This window comes from Salvelinus namaycush, chromosome 5, assembly GCF_016432855.1.
Source record: "Salvelinus namaycush isolate Seneca chromosome 5, SaNama_1.0, whole genome shotgun sequence".
In the NCBI taxonomy this organism is placed as follows: domain Eukaryota; kingdom Metazoa; phylum Chordata; class Actinopteri; order Salmoniformes; family Salmonidae; genus Salvelinus; species Salvelinus namaycush.
This window is the reverse complement of record NC_052311.1, coordinates 371,428-391,220: the sequence shown is the minus strand read 5'-3', so window position 1 is coordinate 391,220 and position 19,793 is coordinate 371,428. Positions and strand designations below refer to the sequence as shown.

General features: G+C 45.8%; 1 protein-coding gene across 1 annotated transcript in view; it reads right to left on the bottom strand.

Annotated features, from left to right (window-relative positions):
• Positions 1-18,853, bottom strand: part of LOC120048477 (transcriptional regulator ATRX-like) — a 91,646-nt gene extending 72,793 nt beyond the window's left edge. The window contains 6 exon segments of the mRNA XM_038994476.1: positions 2,059-2,194; positions 3,142-3,239; positions 9,019-9,117; positions 11,237-11,372; positions 12,255-12,352; positions 18,711-18,853. Coding sequence (XP_038850404.1) covers positions 2,059-2,194; positions 3,142-3,239; positions 9,019-9,117; positions 11,237-11,372; positions 12,255-12,347 — 562 coding nt within the window. The 5' untranslated portion in view covers positions 12,348-12,352; positions 18,711-18,853.
• Positions 18,854-19,793: the final 940 nt, after the last annotated feature.

Sequence of the window (19,793 nt, the reverse complement as noted above, 5' to 3'; positions counted from 1 at the left end):
AGCTTGGCACACCTGTATTTGGGGAGTTTCTCCCATTCTTCTCTGCAGATGCTCTCAAGTTCCAAACTTCTTACATTTAATGATGGAGGCCACTGTGTTCTTGGGGACCTTCGATGCTGCAGACATTTTTTGGTACTCTTCCCCAGATCTGTACCTCGACACAATCCTGTCTCGGAGCTCTACGGACAATTCCTTTGACCTCATGGCTTGGTTTTTCCTCTGAAATGCACTGCCAACTGTGGGACCTTATATAGACAGGAGTGTGCCTTTCCAAATCATGTCCAATCAATTGAATTTACCACAGGTGGACTCCAATCAAGTTGTAGAAACATCTCAAGGATGATCAATGGAAACAGGATGCACCTGAGCTCAATTTCAAGTCTCATAGCAAAAGGTCTGAATACTTATGTAAATAAGGTATCGTTTTTTTAATTTTAATACATTTGAAAACAGATCTAAAAACCTGTTTTTGCTTTGTCATTATGGGGTATTGTGTGTAGATTGATGAGGGGGGAAAACTATTTAATCCATTTTAGAATAAGGCTGTAATGTAACAAAATGTGGAAAAAGTCAAGGAGTCTGAATACTTTCCGAATGCCCTGTAGAGAGAGAAGGTGAAGTAGCACTTGTCACACTGTACGGTGCAGGGTTACCCCCTAGTGGTAAAAGCAGGTACTGCAACAGGACGGTGCAGGGTTGCCCCCTAGTGGTAAAAGCAGGTACTGCAACAGGACGGTGCAGGGTTACCCCCTAGTGGTAAAAGCAGGTACTGCAACAGAGAACGGCGCAGCGTTACCCCCTAGTGGTAAAAGCAGGTACTGCAACAGAGAACGGCGCAGCGTTACCCCCTAGTGGTAAAAGCAGGTACTGCAACAGATTACAGTGCAGGGTTACCCCCTAGTGGTAAAAGCAGGTACTGCAACAGATTACAGTGCAGGGTTACCCCCTAGTGGTAAAAGCAGGTACTGCAACAGATTACAGTGCAGGGTTACCCCCTAGTGGTAAAAGCAGGTACTGCAACAGAGTACGGTGCAGGGTTACCCCCTAGTGGTAAAAGCAGGTACTGCAACAGATTACAGTGCAGGGTTACCCCCTAGTGGTAAAAGCAGGTACTGCAACAGAGTACAGTGCAGGGTTGCCCCCTAGTGGTAAACGCAGGTACTGCAACAGAGAACGGTGCAGGGTTACCCCCTAGTGGTAAAAGCAGGTACTGCAACAGAGTACAGTGCAGGGTTGCCCCCTAGTGGTAAACGCAGGTACTGCAACAGAGAACGGTGCAGGGTTACCCCCTAGTGGTAAAAGCAGGTAATGACAGGGTCAGATTAGACAAATGGTTAGGAGTGGAGGTAGATTTGATTTCATAAAAAAATATATATATATATATCACACATTCAACCTTTATTTGACATTATGTTCTGTATGTTTACACAAACTCTACCAAACTGTTTCGGCTTGGAAGCATGTGGAAGCTTTTAGAGTGTCCCAAATGACACCCTATTTAGTGCACTACTTTAGACCAGAGCCCTATTCCCTATTTAGTGCACTACTTTAGACCAGAGCCCTATTCCCTATATAGTGCACTACTTTAGACCAGAGCCCTATTCCCTATATAGTGCACTACTTTAGACCAGAACCCTATTCCCTATATAGTGCACTTCTTTAGACAGGAGACCTATGCACCCTATTCCCTATATAGTGCACTACTTTAGACCAGAGCCCTATTCCCTATATAGTGCACTACTTTAGACCAGAACCCTATTCCCTATATAGTGCACTACTTTAGACCAGATCCCTATGCACCCTATTCCCTATATAGTGCACTACTTCAGACCAAGGCCCTATGGAACCCTATTCCCTATATAGTGCACTACTTTGGACCAGATCCCAGAACCCTCAACAACTGCTTCATCACCACCACATAAACCTGGAATATCAACTCAGAACAGACCAACAAAAACATTATTATCCACAAAGTGTGGAAATGCACCTTTTGGCTCCACAAGGACATTAAGAAGCACTAAAACCCGTGCTGGGCCCAGGTCTAGTGGTAGACCTTACCATCTGAGGCGCCATCTTCCTGTCCACTCTCGTCCGAGGTGTCTGACTCATTCCCTCCAACTTGCTTGGCTGCGGCAGCAGGCTTCCTCTTGGTGTGAGAAGAGGAGGGTCTCTCAGTCTCTGTTGAGCTCCCAGCCTGAGGAATAAACAGTCATGAGAGTCTATTAAAAAACATCCAAGAGGGAAAAGCCTTAGAATAACCTGAGTGATCGTATTGTCCTGTTGTCTGCCACAGAAGCTACAGTCCGGCTGTGTCCCAAATGGCACCTTATCTAGTGCACTACTGTTTTTGTTAAAACATTGTTTGTGCCCAGGTGGAAACATTTTAAAAAGTAAGCAGGGGACATAGAAAGACAATCTGATGTTGACCTACCTCCTCCTCCTCCTCCTCCTCCTTCATCTGGTCTGTAATCTGATGTTGACCTACCCCCCCCTCCTCCTCCTCCTCCTCCTCCTTCATCTGGTCTGTAATCTGATGTTGACCTACCCCCTCCTCCTCCTCCTCCTCCTTCATCTGGTCTGTAATCTGATGTTGACCTACCTCCTCCTCCTCCTCCTCCTTCATCTGGTCTGTAATCTGATGTTGACCTACCTCCTCCTCCTCCTCCTCCTCCTTCATCTGGTCTGTAATCTGATGTTGACCTACCTCCTCCTCCTCCTCCTCCTCCTTCATCTGGTCTGTAATCTGATGTTGACCGACCCCCCCCTCCTCCTCCTTCATCTGGTCTGTAATCTGATGTTGACCGACCCCCCCCTCCTCCTCCTTCATCTGGTCTGTAATCTGATGTTGACCTACCCCCCCCCCCCTCCTCCTCCTCCTTCATCTGGTCTGTAATCTGATGTTGACCTACCCCCCCCTCCTCCTCCTCCTCCTTCATCTGGTTTGTAATCGGAAGCTGACCGACCCCCCCCCCCCTCCTCCTCCTCCTCCTCCTCCATCTGGTCTGTAATCTGATGTTGACCTACCTCCTCCTCCATCTGGTCTGTAATCTGATGTTGACCTACCTCCTCCTTCATCTGGTCTGTAATCTGATGTTGACCTACCTCCTCCTTCATCTGGTCTGTAATCTGATGTTGACCTACCTCCTCCTCCTCCTCCATCTGGTCTGTAATCGGAGGCTGACCTACTTCCTCCTCCATCACTTGGTCTGTAGATTCAGCTGAGGCCTTACTCATTTTACCTGCCAACAACAAGAAATCCCATTATTAGGTCTGAAATTATACATATTAGCTCCCAGTAATTTATTGGGTAAATCACCAACCGGAGGACAATCCTTCCAGATTTTTTCCCCAGGTCACCCTTGATTACTATGGCTGTCAATGGGAATATAAAAGGAAGTCCTCCCAGATTGCAGTTCCTAGGGCTTCCACTAGATGTCAACAGTCTTTAGAAAGCGTTTCAGGCTTGTTTTTTGAAAAATGAGCTCGAATTTGTAGTTTTAGTAAGTGGCTGCCATTTTGGCTGTAGTGTTTGTTGCGCGTTCCGGTGAGTGCGCGTACTCTGTTATTTATCTCCGGTATTCTCTGTTTTAAATTGTATCATTTATTTACATATTATATATCCTGAGGATTGATTAGGAACGTTGCTTGATATGTTTGGAAGGAGTTTATTGGTAACTTACGGGATTCATTTGTATGCATTTTGAACGAGGGAAACCGGTGGATTACTGAGTCTGCTCGGTTGGAAAATGTATGTAATGCTTTTGTGTGCGGGGCGCTGTCCTCAGATAATCGCATGGTGTGCTTTCGCCGTAAAGCCTTTTTGAAACCTGACTAAGCGGCTGGATTAACAAGAAGTTAAGCTTTTAAATAATGTTGTATTTTCATGAATGTTCAATATTATGATTTCCGTAATTTGAATATCGCGCTCTGCAATTTCACCGGATGTTGTCGAGGCGCTAGTGGCATGCCCTAACCCTAACCCTAACCCTAACCCTAACCCAAAGAGGTTAACCAGGCCAGTTGAGAACAAGTTCTCATTTACAACTGCGACCTGGCCAAGATAAAGAAAAGCAGTGCGACAAACACCAGAGTTACACATGGAATAAACAAACATACAGTCAATAATACAATAGAAAAAGTCTATATACAGTGTGTGCAAATGAGGTAAGATAAGGGAGGTAAGGCAATAAATAGGCCATAGTGGCGAAATAATTACAAATATAGCAATTAAACACTGGAGTGATAGATGTGGAGAAGATGAGTGTGCAAGTAGAGATACTGGGGTGCAAAGGAGAAAAATAAATAAAATAAATAACAGTATGGGGAGGAGGTAGATGATTGGATGGGCTATTTACAGATGGGATATTTACAGGTGCAGTGATCTGTGAGCTCCTCTGACAGCTGATGCTTAAAGTTAGTGAGGGAGATATGGGTCTCCAGCTTCCGTGATTTTTGCAATTCGTTCCAGTCATTGGCAGCAGAGAACTGGAAGGAAAGGCGGCCAAAGTAGGAATTGGCTTTGGGGATGACCAGTGAGATATACCTGCTGGTGCGCGTGCTGCGGGTGGGTGCTGCGGGTGGGTGCTGCTATGGTGACCAGGGAGCTGAGATAAGGCGGGGCTTTACCTAGCAAAGACTTGTAGATGACCTGGGGCCAGTGGGTTTGGCGACGAATATAAAGCATGGCCAGCCGTAGAAAAATGCTTATTGAAATTCTCAATTATCGTGGATTTATCGGTGGTGACAGTGTTTCCTAGCCTCAGTGCAGTGGGCAGCTGGGAGGAGGTGCTCTTATTCTCCATGGACTTTACAGTGTCCCAGAACTTTTTGGAGTTTGTGCTACAGGATGCAAATTTGTTTGAAAAACGCTAGCCTTTGCTTTCCTAACTGCCTGTGTATATTGGTTCCTAACTTCCCTGAAAAGTTGCATATCGCGGGGGCTATTCGATGCTAATGCAGAACGCCACAGGATGTTTTTGTGCTGGTCAAGGGCAGACAGGTCTGGAGAGAACCAAGGGCTATATCTGTTACTGGTTCTAAATGGTTTGAATGTGGCATGCTTATTTAAGATGGCGAGGAAAGCACTTTTAAAGAATAACCAGGCATCCTCTACTGACGGGATGAGGTCAATATCTTTCCAGGATACCCGGGCCAGGTCGATTAGAAAGGCCTGCTCGCTGAAGTGTTTTAGGGAGCGTTTGACAGTGATGAGGGGTGGTCGTTTGACCGCAGACCAATTACGGACGCAGGCAATGAGGCAGTGATCGCTGAGATCCTGGTTGAAGACAGCAGAGGTGTATTTAGAGGGCAAGTTGGTCAGGATGATATCTATGAGGGTTCCCGTGTTTACAGATTTGGGGTTGTACCTGGTAGGTCCATTGATAATTTGTTTGAGATTGAGGGCATCAAGCTAGGATTGTAGGATGGCCTGGGATTTAAGCATGTCCCAGTTTAGGTCACCTAACAGCACGAGCTCTGAGGACAGATTGGGGGCAATCAATTCACATATGGTGTCCAGGGCACAGAAGGTGGTCTATAGCAAGCGGCAACGGTGAGAGACTTATTTTTGGAAAGGTGGATTTTTAAAAGTAGAAGCTCAAATTGTTTGGGCAATTTAGTAATAGTAAGGATAGTAAGACAGCACTCTGCAGGCTAACTCCGTCCCCTTTGGCAGTGTTATCTTGTCAGAAAATGTTATAGTTAGGGATGGAAATTTCAAGGTTTTTGGTGGTCTTCCTAAACCAGGATTCAGACACGACTAGGACCTCCGGGTTGGCAGAGTGTGCTAAAGTAGTGAGTAAAACAAACTTAGGGAGGAGGCTTCTAATGTTAACATGTAAGAAACCAAGGCTTTTACGGTTACAGAAGTCAACAAATGAGAGTGCCTGGGGAATGGGAGTGGAGCTAGGCGCTGCAGGGCCTGGATTAACCTCTACATCACCAGAGGAACAGAGGAGGAGTAGGATAAGGGTACGGCTAAAGGCTATAAGAACTGGTCGTGTAGTACGTTCGGAACAGAGAGTAAAAGGAGCAGGTTTCTGGACACGGTAGAATAGATTCAAGGCATAATGTACAGACAAGGGTATGGTAGGATGTGAATACAGTGACCTAGGCATTGAGTTATGATGAGAGAGATATTGTCTCTAGAAACATAATTTAAACCAGGTGAGGTCATCGCATGTGTGGGTGGTGGAACTGAAAGGTTGGATAAGGTATAATGAGCAGGGCTAGAGGCTCTATAGTGAAATAAGACATAAATCACTAACCAAAATAGCAATGGACAAGGCATATTGACATTAGGGAGATGCATGCTTAGTTGAGTGATCATAGGGGTCCAGTGAGTAGCTCGGCGGGCTGGAGACACAGCGATTCAGACAGCTAGCGGGCCGGGGCTAACAAGCTAGCAGAAGGGCCTTAGAGGGACGTCGCGACGGAAGAAGTCTGTTGTAGCCCCCTCGTGCTGTTACGTCGGCAGACCAGTCGTCGTGGATCAACAGGGCTCCGTGTGGTAAACCAGGCCAATTGACAAAATAGGTATATAATTGCCAAAGAATTTGTCCGATGGGCCTCTTCAGCTAACAGTCCGATATACTCTAGACAGCTAGCGGGCCGCGTCTAGCATGCTAGCAGATGGGCATTCAGGGGAAGTCGTGACGGAGGAGCCTGTTGAAAAACCACCTCAGGCGGATTACATCGGTAGTCCAGTCGTGATGGATCGGCGGGGCTCCGTATCGGCAATAAAAGGGGTCCAGGCCAATTGACAAAATAGGTATTTTAGCCCAAGGAGTGGCTGATGGACCTCTTCGGGTAGCCGGGAGATGGGCCTAGCAAAGGCTAGCTCCAGGCTAATTGGTTCTTGCTTCGGGACAGAGACGTTAGCCGGGAGTAGCCACTCGGATAGCAGCTAGCTAGTTGCGATGATCCAGGTGAAAAGGTGCAGAGCTTACGGTAGGAATCCGGAGATGGAGAAAAATGAGTCCGCTCTGCAGACTGGCAGGAGGTGACCGGGCTAAAGGTTAGCTGATGACCGCTAGCCGTGGATAGCTGACTACTAGCTAGTAAGCTGGCTAGCTTCTGTTGGGGGATCCGGTTCTAAGTTAAATAAAATAGCAGATCAATACCACATTGGGTGAGGCGGGTTGCAGGAGACTATGTTGAAGTTAAGAATAAAATTGTTTAAATATATACGAAGAAAAAATATATATATTATACACGGGACAAGACGAAGACGTCTGACTGCTACGCCATCTTGTAATCAACCGGAGCTTTTAGAATATCAAAAAATACTTGATATACCATCAAGCCCTGGGTTTTTTCCAGACTGAAAGGATTTAAGAGCCTCAAAAATGTTCTTCCTCTGTAATTTGGCCTTCGCACTGATCTTTCTGTACATTTGCTAATTTTCCATTTTTTATATTATTTGTAAAGAATTCCTTACCATAATCTTCATTCAGTGGGAAAGGATGAGACGGAAGAGAGAACATCTGCCTAAAATAATTAGCTTCCTCTTTTAAAATATAATTCGGAGAATCATAGATGACTCCGTCTTCAGTAACGAGTTTCTGCAAATTATTTTTGTTAGCGTTCCTGTATTGGAGATTCAGGAAGAATTTTGTGCATTTTTCTCCGTATTCCATCCAGTTTGCTTTATTTCTGTAATAGATTACATTAGATCGTTCTTGAATAAAGTTCCTCCAGTTCTTTTTGTTTTTCCTCTAACTTATTGTGTATCTCTGTAGTATCGTTTTTATTGCTATCTACCTGTACTATTAATTCATGGATTTCCCTTGTTAGTCTTGTCTCTTTAGACAGAAACTGCTTTTTTATTATTGATGAATATTGAATGACCCCTGAAGGTACATTTAAAGGTATCCCAAATGGGGATTTGGGGACTTATGGGCCCTTCCCAACAAGGCAACGTAAATAGTCTGGGTAGCATTTTGACTAGATGTTCAGGAGTCTTATGACTGGGGGGTAGAAGCTGTTTAGAAGCCTCTTGGAAAAAGACCTGGTGCTCCGGTACCGCTTGCCGTACGGTAGCAGAGAGAACAGTCTATGACTAGGATGGCTGGAGACTGACAATTTGTAGGGCCTTCCTCTGACACCGCGTGGTATAGAGGTCCTGGATGGCAGGAAGCTTGGCCCCAGTGATGTACTGGGCCTTCCTCTGACACCGCGTGGTATAGAGGTCCTGGATGGCAGGAAGCTTGGCCCCAGTGATGTACTGGGCCTTCCTCTGACACCGCGTGGTATAGAGGTCCTGGATGGCAGGAAGCTTGGCCCCAGTGATGTACTGGGTCTTCCTCTGACACCGCGTGGTATAGAGGTCCTGGATGGCAGGAAGCTTGGCCCCAGTGATGTACTGGGCCTTCCTCTGACACCGCGTGGTATAGAGGTCCTGGATGGCAGGAAGCTTGGCCCCAGTGATGTACTGGGCCTTCCTCTGACACCGCGTGGTATAGAGGTCCTGGATGGCAGGAAGCTTGGCCCCAGTGATGTACTGGGCCTTCCTCTGACACCGCCTGGTATAGAGGTCCTGGATGGCAGGAAGCTTGGCCCCAGTGATGTACTGGGCCTTCCTCTGACACCGCCTGGTATAGAGGTCCTGGATGGCAGGAAGCTTGGCCCCAGTGATGTACTGGGCCTTCCTCTGACACCGCCTGGTATAGAGGTCCTGGATGGCAGGAAGCTTGGCCCCAGTGATGTACTGGGCCTTTCGTACTCCGCTCTGTAGTGCCCTGCAGATGGAAGCCGAGCAGTTGCCATACCAGGCAGTGATGCAACCAGGTACTGTTGTTTCTGTCGTTTTAGGTGATGTAATGTGTTTGGACCCCAGGAAGAGCAGTTAACGGGGATCCCTAATAAACACAAATATCAATCCCAAACGGTTTGATTTCATTAAACTGGCAGCAGTTGTGATTATTAGGCCGTAGGAACACCCTTTCTGGTCAACACCTTGGGGGCTTCTCTGACTATCCCCTGGTTGGTAGCAGTGTGGTATATAGTGAGGAGACTAACCTGTCTTTCTCCGTGAGAGGTCCACTCGGAGCTTCATGGCTCCTCTGCTCTTGTCCTCCTTGTTGTCAGTCCCAGCGGGAGGCTGCACAACCAACATCCCTGAAGGAGAGGACAGGAAATTAGGGTGTCAGCATGCTTTCGTTCAGCTGGAGCGTAGTAATCTGGTCGAGGGGAACCTAACGAGGGAGCTCCATACTCCCAGAAAAAACCTTATTAAATGTCCTCATAATATACAGTGCATTTCAGAAGGTATTCAGACCCCATGACTTTTTCCACATTTTGTTAAGTTACAGCCTTATTCTAAAATGGATTACATTGTTTTCCCCCCTCAATCTACACATAATACCCCATAATTACAAAGCAGATTAGACATTTTTGCAAACGTAAAAGATAAGCCTGAAATTTCACATTTACATAAGTATTCAGACCCTATAAACAGTACTTTGTTGAAGCACCTTTGGCAGCGATTACAGCCTCGCGTCTTCTTGGGTATGACGCTACAAGATTGACACACCTGTATTTGGGGAGTTTCTCCCATTGTTCTCTGCAGATCCTCTCAGGCTCTGTCAGGTTGGATGGGGAGCGTTGCTGCACAGCTATTTTCAGGTCTCTCCAGAGATGTTTGATCGGGTTCAAGTCAGGGCTCCGGCTGGGCCACTCAAAGACATTCAGAGACTTGTCCTGAAGCCACTCCTGCGTTGTCTTGGCTGTGTGCTTAGGGTCAATGTCCTGTTGAAAGGTCAACCGTCGCCCCACGCGGAGGTCCTGAGCACTCTGGAGCAGGTTTTCATCAAGGATCTCTGTCCCAGTCCCTGCCGATGTAAAACATCACCACAGTATGATGTTGCCACCACCATGCTTCACCGTAGGAATGGTGTCAGGTGTCCTCCAGACGTGAAGCTTGGCATGCAGGTCAAAGAGTTCAATCTTGGTTTCATCAGACCAGAGAGTCATGTTTCTCATGGTCTGAGAGTCTTCAGGTGCCTTTTGGCAAACTCCAAGCGGCTGTCATTTACCTTTTACTGAGGAGTGGCTTCCGTCTGGCCACTCTACCATAAAGGTCTGATTGGTGGAGTGCTGCAGAGATGGTTGTCCTTCTGGAAGGTTCTCCCATCTCCACAGAGAAACTCAGAGCTCTACGGACAATTCCTTTGACCTCATGGCTTGGTTTTTGCTCTGACGTGCACTGTCAACTGTGGGACCTTCTATAGACAGGTGTGTGCCTTTCCAAATCATGTCCAATCAATTGAATTTACCACAGGTGGACTCCAATCAAGTTGTAGAAACAGCTCAAGGATGATCAATGGAAACAGGATGCACCTGAGTTCAATTTCAAGTCTCATAGCAATGTGTCTGAATACAGAGGTAGATAAGGTATCTGTTTTTTATTGTTAATACATTTGAAAACAGATCTAAATAAACATTTTTGCTTTGTCATTATGGGCTATTGTGATGTCATTATGGGGTATTGTGATGTCATTATGGGGTATTGTGATGTCATTATGGGGTATTGTGATGTCATTATGGGGTATTGTGTGTAGATTGATGAGGGGAAAAACGATTTAATCAGTTTTAGAATAAGGCTGTAACGTAAACAATTTGGAAAAAGGGAAGGGCTCTGAATGAGGGTCAGACAAGATAAATGGTGGAAGTAGACATTATGCTCCTCCCACAACCAGAGAAACACCCCCTTCTATAGGAAGACAGAAATTACAGTCTAACAAACAGAAACAACAGGTGGCTGGGTGGTACAGACCTTTATAGTGCACTACATTAGACCAGATCCCTATAGAACCCTATCCCCTATATAGTGCACCACATTAGACCAGATCCCAATGCACTCTATTCCCTATATAGTGCACTACTTTAGACCAGATCCCTATGCACTCTATTCCCTATATAGTGCACTACTTTAGACCAGAGCCCTATTCCCTATATAGTGCACTACTTTAGACCAGAGCCCTATTCCCTATATAGTGCACTACTTTAGACCAGATCCCTATGCACCCTATTCCCTATATAGTGCACTACTTTGGACCAGATCCCAGAACCCTCAACAACTGCTTCATCATCACCACATAAACCTGGAATATCAACTCAGAACAGACCAACAAAAACATTATTATCCACAAAGTGTGGAAATGCACCTTTTGGCTCCACAAGGACATTAAGAAGCACTAAAACCCGTGCTGGGCCCAGGTCTAGTGGTAGACCTTACCATCTGAGGCGCCATCTTCCTGTCCACTCTCGTCCGAGGTGTCTGACTCATTCCCTCCAACTTGCTTGGCTGCGGCAGCAGGCTTCCTCTTGGTGTGAGAAGAGGAGGGTCTCTCAGTCTCTGTTGAGCTCCCAGCCTGAGGAATAAACAGTCATGAGAGTCTATTAAAAAACATCCAAGAGGGAAAAGCCTTAGAATAACCTGAGTGATCGTATTGTCCTGTTGTCTGCCACAGAAGCTACAGTCCAAACGTGTCCCAAATGGCACCCTACACCCTATCTAGTGCACTACTGTTTTTGTTAAAACATTGTTTGTGCCCAGGTGGAAACATTTTAAAAAGTAAGCAGGGGACATAGAAAGACAATCTGATGTTGACCTACCTCCTCCTCCTCCTCCTCCTCCTTCATCTGGCCTGTAATCTGATGTTGACCTACCTCCTCCTTCATCTGGTCTGTAATCTGATGTTGACCTACCTCCTCCTCCTCCTCCTCCTCCATCTGGTCTGTAATCGGAGGCTGACCTACCTCCCCCTCCTCCTCCTCCTCCTTCATCTGGTCTGTAATCGGAGGCTGACCTACCTCCCCCTCCTCCTCCTCCTCCTTCATCTGGTCTGTAATCGGAAGCTGACCGACCTACCTCCTCCTTCATCTGGTCTGTAACCTGATGTTGACCTACTCCCTCCTCCTCCTCCTTCATCTGGTCTGTAATCTGATGTTGACCTACCTCCTCCTCCTCCTTCATCTGGTCTGTAATCTGATGTTGACCTACCTCCTCCTTCATCTGGTCTGTAATCTGATGTTGACCTACCTCCTCCTCCTCCTCCTCCTCCTCCTTCATCTGGTCTGTAATCTGATGTTGACCTACCCCCCCCTCCTCCTCCTCCTCCTTCATCTGGCCTGTAATCTGATGTTGACCGACCTACCTCCCCCTCCTCCTCCTCCTCCTCCTCCATCTGGTCTGTAATCTGATGTTGACCTACCTCCTCCTTCATCTGGTCTGTAATCTGATGTTGACCTACCTCCTCCTCCTCCTCCATCTGGTCTGTAATCGGAGGCTGACCTACTTCCTCCTCCATCACTTGGTCTGTAGATTCAGCTGAGGCCTTACTCATTTTACCTGCCAACAACAAGAAATCCCATTATTAGGTCTGAAATTATACATATTAGCTCCCAGTAATTTATTGGGTAAATCACCAACGTTTCGGCATCGCTGTGCCTTCTTCAGGGTGATGTCATGAATACGTAAACCAGGTTATGTAGACAACCAATGACAATAGTGAGGGGTGTGTCATAATGAGTAAGTTAATTAGGATGAATTGAGTGAAAAACTGTAGTTTATGGCATATTAAATATATTAGATTGTTATCATATGGAAACATAATTTAATATTGTACATAATATTAGCATCAACATACATTATTGTTTCATTGAATTTCACATATTTAACCGTTTCGTATTTCGTTACATGTAATCTTTTGGTTCAACCTTAATGCATAATAAGCATCATCAACAGGGGGAACTTATCGGGTGAACGCTGATAAGCTGGAGAAACAATATATCCATTTATAAGACTTTGAATTGTTCATAAGAGCCTGAGATCAAAGTCAATATTCAGACCACTAGGGGTCAATGTTTTTAGACAGGATATCCTGTCTCCCTTTGTAGTAAGTAGGATCTCCATGTTACCTCCTCTTCTTGGTGGAGCAACATGCTCACTGCCGGTGTATTTGAGGGAGGTGATTGGACGGTTAGCTTCAACGAAGTGGGCTGCTATTGGACAGTCAGTGTTCTGACACCTGATTGAGCTCCTATTGGACAGTCAATGTTCTGACACCTGATTGAGCTGCTATTGGACAGTCAATGTTCTGACACCTGATTGAGCTGCTATTGGACAGTCAATGTTCTGACACCTGATTGAGCTGCTATTGGACAGTCAATGTTCTGACACCTGATTGAGCTGCTATTGGACAGTCAATGTTCTGTCACCTGATTGAGCTGCTATTGGACAGTCAATGTTCTGACACCTGATTGAGCTGCTATTGGACAGTCAATGTTCTGACACCTGATTGAGCTGCTATTGGACAGTCAATGTTCTGTCACCTGATTGAGCTGCTATTGGACAGTCAATGTTCTGTCACCTGATTGAGCTGCTATTGGACAGTCAATGTTCTGTCACCTGATTGAGCTGCTATTGGACAGTCAATGTTCTGTCACCTGATTGAGCTGCTATTGGACAGTCAATGTTCTGTCACCTGATTGAGCTGCTATTGGACAGTCAATGTTCTGTCACCTGATTGAGCTGCTATTGGACAGTCAATGTTCTGTCACCTGATTGAGCTGTGGTGTTCAGCTATGTGTTGTTGTGTCTCTTCGTTGGTCCTTCGTTGTCTTTTCCACATGAACAGCTGATGAGATAGATTACTACCTTGGTCTTGCATGATAACTCTTACAGGGATTTTTCCACCTGTATGTGGGTGTCTGAAGGCTGTTTTTTATAGTGCTATTGAACTGTGCACATGAGCCACATTTGTAGTTCCCATTTGGAATGGGTGTCACGAGTGTCTGAGTGGGCTCAGGGGGCAGCGGATTAAATTAGTATCAGGTTACAGGCTTTTTCCTAAGTAAAAGTTAACGTCCGCGAACACTCAGAAGCAAAATAGCCTGAAGCTCAACAGCCTGATCTGGATCTAAGACATTATTGTTCAACACGATGAGCCCGTTTCATTCACGTCGTACAGGACGGCGTCACGTCGTATTGGATGACATCATGTAAGAACATTACTGATCAACGTGAGGAGTCTGTTTCATTCTGAAGATATGTTCCAAATGCCACCCTATTCCCTATGGGCCCTAGTCAAATGTAGTGCACTATAGAGGGAATAGGGTGCCATTTGGGACCCACTCCCCATGGGCCCTGGTCAAATGTAGTGCACTATAGAGGGAATAGGGTGCCATTTGGGACCCAGTCCCCATGGACCCTAGTCAAATGTAGTGCACTATAGAGGGAATAGGGTGCCATTTGGGACCCACTCCCCATGGACCCTGGTCAAATGTAGTGCACTATAGAGGGAATAGGGTGCCATTTGGGACCCACTCCCCATGGGCCCTGGTCAAATGTAGTGCACTATAGAGGGAATAGGGTGCCATTTGGGACCCACTCCCTATGGACCCTGGTCAAATGTAGTGCACTATAGAGGGAATAGGGTGCCATTTCAGATGCAAGTCTAGATAAATAAAGAAACGTCCTCTCACTGTCAACTGCGTTTATTTTCAGCAAACTTAACATGTAAATATTTGTATGAACATAACAAGATTCAACAACTGAGACATAAACTGAACAAGTTCCACAGACATGTGACTAACAGAAATGGAATAATGTGTCCCTGAACAAAGGGGGGGGTCAAAATCAAAAGTAACAGTCAGTATGTGGTGTGGCCACCAGCTGCATTAAGTACTGCGGTGCATCTCCTCCTCATGGACTGCACCAGATTTGCTAGTTCAAGGCACCTGCAAGTTCCCGGACATTTCTGGGGGGGGAATGGCCCTAGCCCTCACCCTCCGATCCAACAGGTCCCAGACGTGCTCAAGGGGATTGAGATCTGGGCTCTTCGCTGGCCATGGCAGAACACTGACATTTCTGTCTTGCAGGAAATTACGCACAGAACGAGCAGTATGGCTGGTGGCATTGTCATGCTGGAGGGTCATGTCAGGATGAGCCTGCAGGAAGGGTACCACGAGGGAGGAGGATGTCTTCCCTGTAACGCACAGCGTTGAGATTGCCTGCAATGACAACAAGCTCAGTCCGATGATGCTGTGACACACCGCCCCAGGCCATGACGGACCCTCCACCTCCAAATCGATCCCGCTCCAGAATACAGGCCTCGGTGTAACGCTCATTCCTTCAACGATAAACGCGAATCCGACCATCACCCCCGGTGAGACAAAACCGTAACTCGTCAGTGAAGAGCACTTTTTGCCAGTCCTGTCTGGTCCAGCGACGGTGGGTTTGTGCCCACAGGCGACGTTGGTGGCGGTGATGTCTGGTGAGGACCTGCCTTACAACAGGCCTACAAGCCATTAGTCCAGCCTCTCTCAGCATATTGCGGACAGTCTGAGCACTGATGGAGGGATTGTGCGTTCCTGGTGTAACTCAGGCAGTTGTTGTTGTCATCCTGTACCTGTCCCACAGGTGTGATGTTCGGATGTACGGATCCTGTGCAGGTGTTGTTACACGTGGTCCGTGGTCTGCCACTGCGAGGACGATCAGCTGTCCGCCCTGTCTCCCTGTAGCGCTGTCTTAGGCGTCTCACAGTACGGACATTGCAATTTATTGCCCTGGCCACATCTGCAGTCCTCATGCCTCCTTGCAGCATGCCTAAGGCACGTTCACGCAGATGAGCAGGGACTCTGGGCATCTTTCTTTTGGTGTTTTTCAGAGTCTGTAGAAAGGCCTCTTTAGTGTCCTAAGTTTTCATAACTGTGACCTTAATTGCCTACCGTCTGTAAGCTGTTAGTGTCTTAGCGACCGTTCCACATGTGCATGTTCATTAATTGTTTATGGTTCATTGAACAAGCATGCTTTCCCCCCTCATCTACACAGAATAACCCATAATGACAAAGCAAAAACAGGTTCAGACATATAAAAAAACAGAAATACCTTTACATAACTATTCAGACCCTTTGCTGTGAGACTTGAAATTGAGTTCAGGTTCCATTGATCATCCTTGAGATGTTTCTACAACTTGGAGTTCACCTGTGGTAAATTCAATTGATTGGACATGATTTGGAAAAGACACACACCCGTCTAAAACCAAGCCATGAGGTCGAATGAATTATCCGTCGAGCTCTGAGACAGGATTGTGTCGAGGCACAACTCTGGGGAAGGGTACCAAAAAATTTCTACAGCATTTAAGGTCCCCGAGAACACAGTGGCCTCCATCATTAAATGTAAGAAGTTTGAAACCACCAAGACTCTTCCTAGAGCTGGCCACCCGGCCAAACTGAGCAATCGGGGGAGAAGGGCCTTGGTCAGGGAGGTGACCAAGAACCCGATGGTCACTCTGCCAGAGCTCCAGAGATTCTCTGTGGAGATGGGAGAACCTTCCAGAAGGACAACCATCTCTGCAGCACTCCACCAATCAGAACTTTATTGTACAGTGGCCAGAAGGAACCAACTCCTCAGACAAAGGCACATGACAGCCCGTTTGTAGTTTGCCAAAAAGGCACCTAAAGGACTCTCAGACCAAGAGAAACAAGACTCTCTGGTCTGATGAAACCAAGATTGAACTCCTTGACCTGAATGCCAAGTGTCACATCTGGAGGAAACCTGGCACCATCCCTACGGTGAAGCATGGTGGTGGCAGCATCATGCTGTGTGGATGTTTTTCAGCAGCAGGGACTGGGAGACTAGTCAGGACCGTGGAAAAGATGAACAGAACAAAGTACAGAGAGATCCTTGATGAAAATCTGCTCCAGAGCGCTCAGGACCTCAGACTGGGGCGAAGGTTCACCTTCCAACAGGACAACGACCCTAAGTACACAGCCAAGACAACGCAGGAGTGGCTTCGGGACAAGTATCTGAATGTCCTTGAGTGGCCCAACCAGAGACCAGACTTGAACATCTCTGGAGAGACCTGAAAATAGCTGTGCAGCAACGCTTCCCATCCAACCTGACAGAGCTTGAGAGGATCTGCAGAGAAGAATGGGAGAAACTCCCCAAATACAGGTGTGTCAATCTTGTAGCGTCATACCCAAGAAGACGCGAGGCTGTAATCGCTGCCAAAGGTGCTTCAACAAAATACTGAGTAAAGGGTCTGAATACTTATGTAAATGTGATCAGCTAATTTTATTTATACATTTGCTAACATTTTTAAAAACCTGTTTTTCCTTTGTCATTATGGGGTTTTGTGATGTCATTATGGGGTTTTGTTTGTAGATTGATGAAGAAAAAAAAACTATTTAATACGTTTTAGAATAAGGCTGTAATGTAACAAAATGTGGAAAAAGTCATGGGGTCTGAATACTTTCAGAATGCACTGTAGAGACAAATAACTAGGAATAAAGTGACAGATAAACAGTAAAATCAGTGTACGTGACGAGTCAAAGTTAGTGCAGAAAGGGTCAATGCAGATAGTCTGGGTAGCTATTTGGATAACTATTCAGCAGTCTTATGGCTTTTGGGGGTAGAAGCTGTTCAGGTTACAGACTTGCTGCATCGGTACCGCTTGCTGTGTGGTAGCAGAGAGAACAGTCTATGACTTGGATGGCTGGAGTCTGGACATTGTTAGGGCCTTCCTCTGACACTGCCTGGTATACAGGTCTTGGATGGCAGGGAGCACAGCCCCAGTGATGTACTGGCCTTTAAGCTCCCAAACAGTTTCCATACCAAGCAGTGATGCAGCCAGTCAAGATGCTCTCAATGGTGCAGCTGTATAACTTTGAGGATCTGAGGGCCCATGCCAAATATTTTGAGCCTCCTGCGGGGGAAGAGGCTAGTTACATGGATAGCTAGCTACCAAACATTACGGTCCGTTTTTTTTTTTTTTGCTATTCATATTATAAATAACCTAACAAACGTAAGGTATCTATCTAGCAAGCTAACTTCGTAAAATTCATTTACAACAGCTCGTTGTAAAGAAAAAAGACCAGAGCGCTAGCTAGCTAACGGTTTACCTCAACGGCCAGTTTAGCATTTAGCTAACTAGGATAATTCAGACATTTTGCGCCATTATAGGCGTGAGGCGATTCTGTTGTTCATCTCTCTAATGCATCGGTTTCCTGTCTGACGTGAGTACGTTAACTATCATGGATCGTGTCTGCTTCTAGGGATGCTATCTGACATGCACAGAGTACATAAAGGCGAACTGGGAGAGAAACGGTCTACAAAAACCGGGCCTCATCCCATCAAAGGCTAACTAACTAGATAACGGGTTAGCTATTTAGCCATCTTGTATGTGCAGTAAGTCAACCAGACAAAGTTATGAGATTAACAAAACAGACATCACTGCAGCATGTCAACATTTCAGACATTCGTTTCCCGGGTAACCCTGCAATCCCAGTGCATGAATGGTCCAGTGCATTCAGAGGCATGCACCGAAATGCATACATCCCGTGTATCCCCCTCCCCCAGAATGAAATGTAAAATTTCACATTAGTTAGCATGCTAGTTAGCAAGTAAACTGCAACTAGCTGATGCATTCCAAGACAGAACACAGGTGGAATTTTACGCGCACAATTGTTTTGTGATGCAACATTTACCATTTCGAAAAGACTCAATAATAGTGGATAGCTAGCTAGATAGCTTATAAAATCCCTCAGTAGAGTTTTTCATTCTGCTCCGTTGGGAAAATGTGCCGGCTTCCTCTGCGTAACACCGTTACATAGCTAGCCAGCTAACTAGCCTAGCACAGTGTTTCAATGCAAAGCTGCCAACGTTAGGAACTGCTTTTTAGGAAAAAGCCGAATATTACGCATACCTTCTGTACTCTGTCGTCATTTCTTGAACGACTGAGACACGTGTAGTTCTTGGCACGTCGTCCCGGAGATAAAACACCGTTAATTTTAGAAAAAATATATATAGACTATTGAAGCAACCCTGTTCACTGGAGACAAAGCAAAGTCGCCATCATACCGGATGGCTGGAGACGCGCTAAAATGGCGCATCTAGCCCAAATCGTATCTGCTATCCTATTGGTTGATGAGTCAGGAAATTCTGGCTTTCTGATTGGCCAAAACGTTTTGAGCGTTCCCATAGGCTTATAATTTAGTGCGTACCAAAATCTCTTAATATCTACTGGCGATTTTTTTGTGTGTCCCACCTCTTTGCTCTGGTTTTATTTGTTATTCATTCATGAATAATACACACAGAGGCAGGCACCACACTGTACATATTCTACAATGGAAATGCCACATGCATACCGGTACACACTATTTGCGCTGATATTCTGAGCCTCCCATAGACGCAGGCTGCATTCTGGTCTCAGTCTTGAATTCTAAACTATATTGTCCTAGATTCTAAACTATATTGTCCTAGATTCTAAACTATATTGTCCTAGATTCTAAACTATATTGTCCTAGATTCTAAACTATATTGTCCTAGATTCTAAACTATATTGTCCTAGATTCTAAACTATATTGTCCTAGATTCTAAACTATATTGTCCTATTCTGCACTTCACAAAATAGATGGCATCATGAGGATGGAAATTATGTGGATATATTGAAACAACATCTCAAGACATCAGTCAGGAAGTTAAAGCTTAGTCGCAAATGGGACTTCCAAATGGACAATGACCCCAAGTATACTTCCAAAGGCAAAATGGCTTAAGGACAACAAAGTCAAGGTATAGGAGTGGCCATCACAAAGCCCTGACCTCAATCCTATAGAAAATTTGTGGGCAGAACTGAAAAAGCGTTTGCGAGCAAGGAGGCCTACAAACAGTGATATATGTGCATGTAAAGAGCAAACAACAAGCTGCACAAGAACTCACTACTGTAATGGTCCAGGTTACAAAGTGGCTCAGTGACTCAGTGACTCACTACTGTAATGGTCCAGGTTAC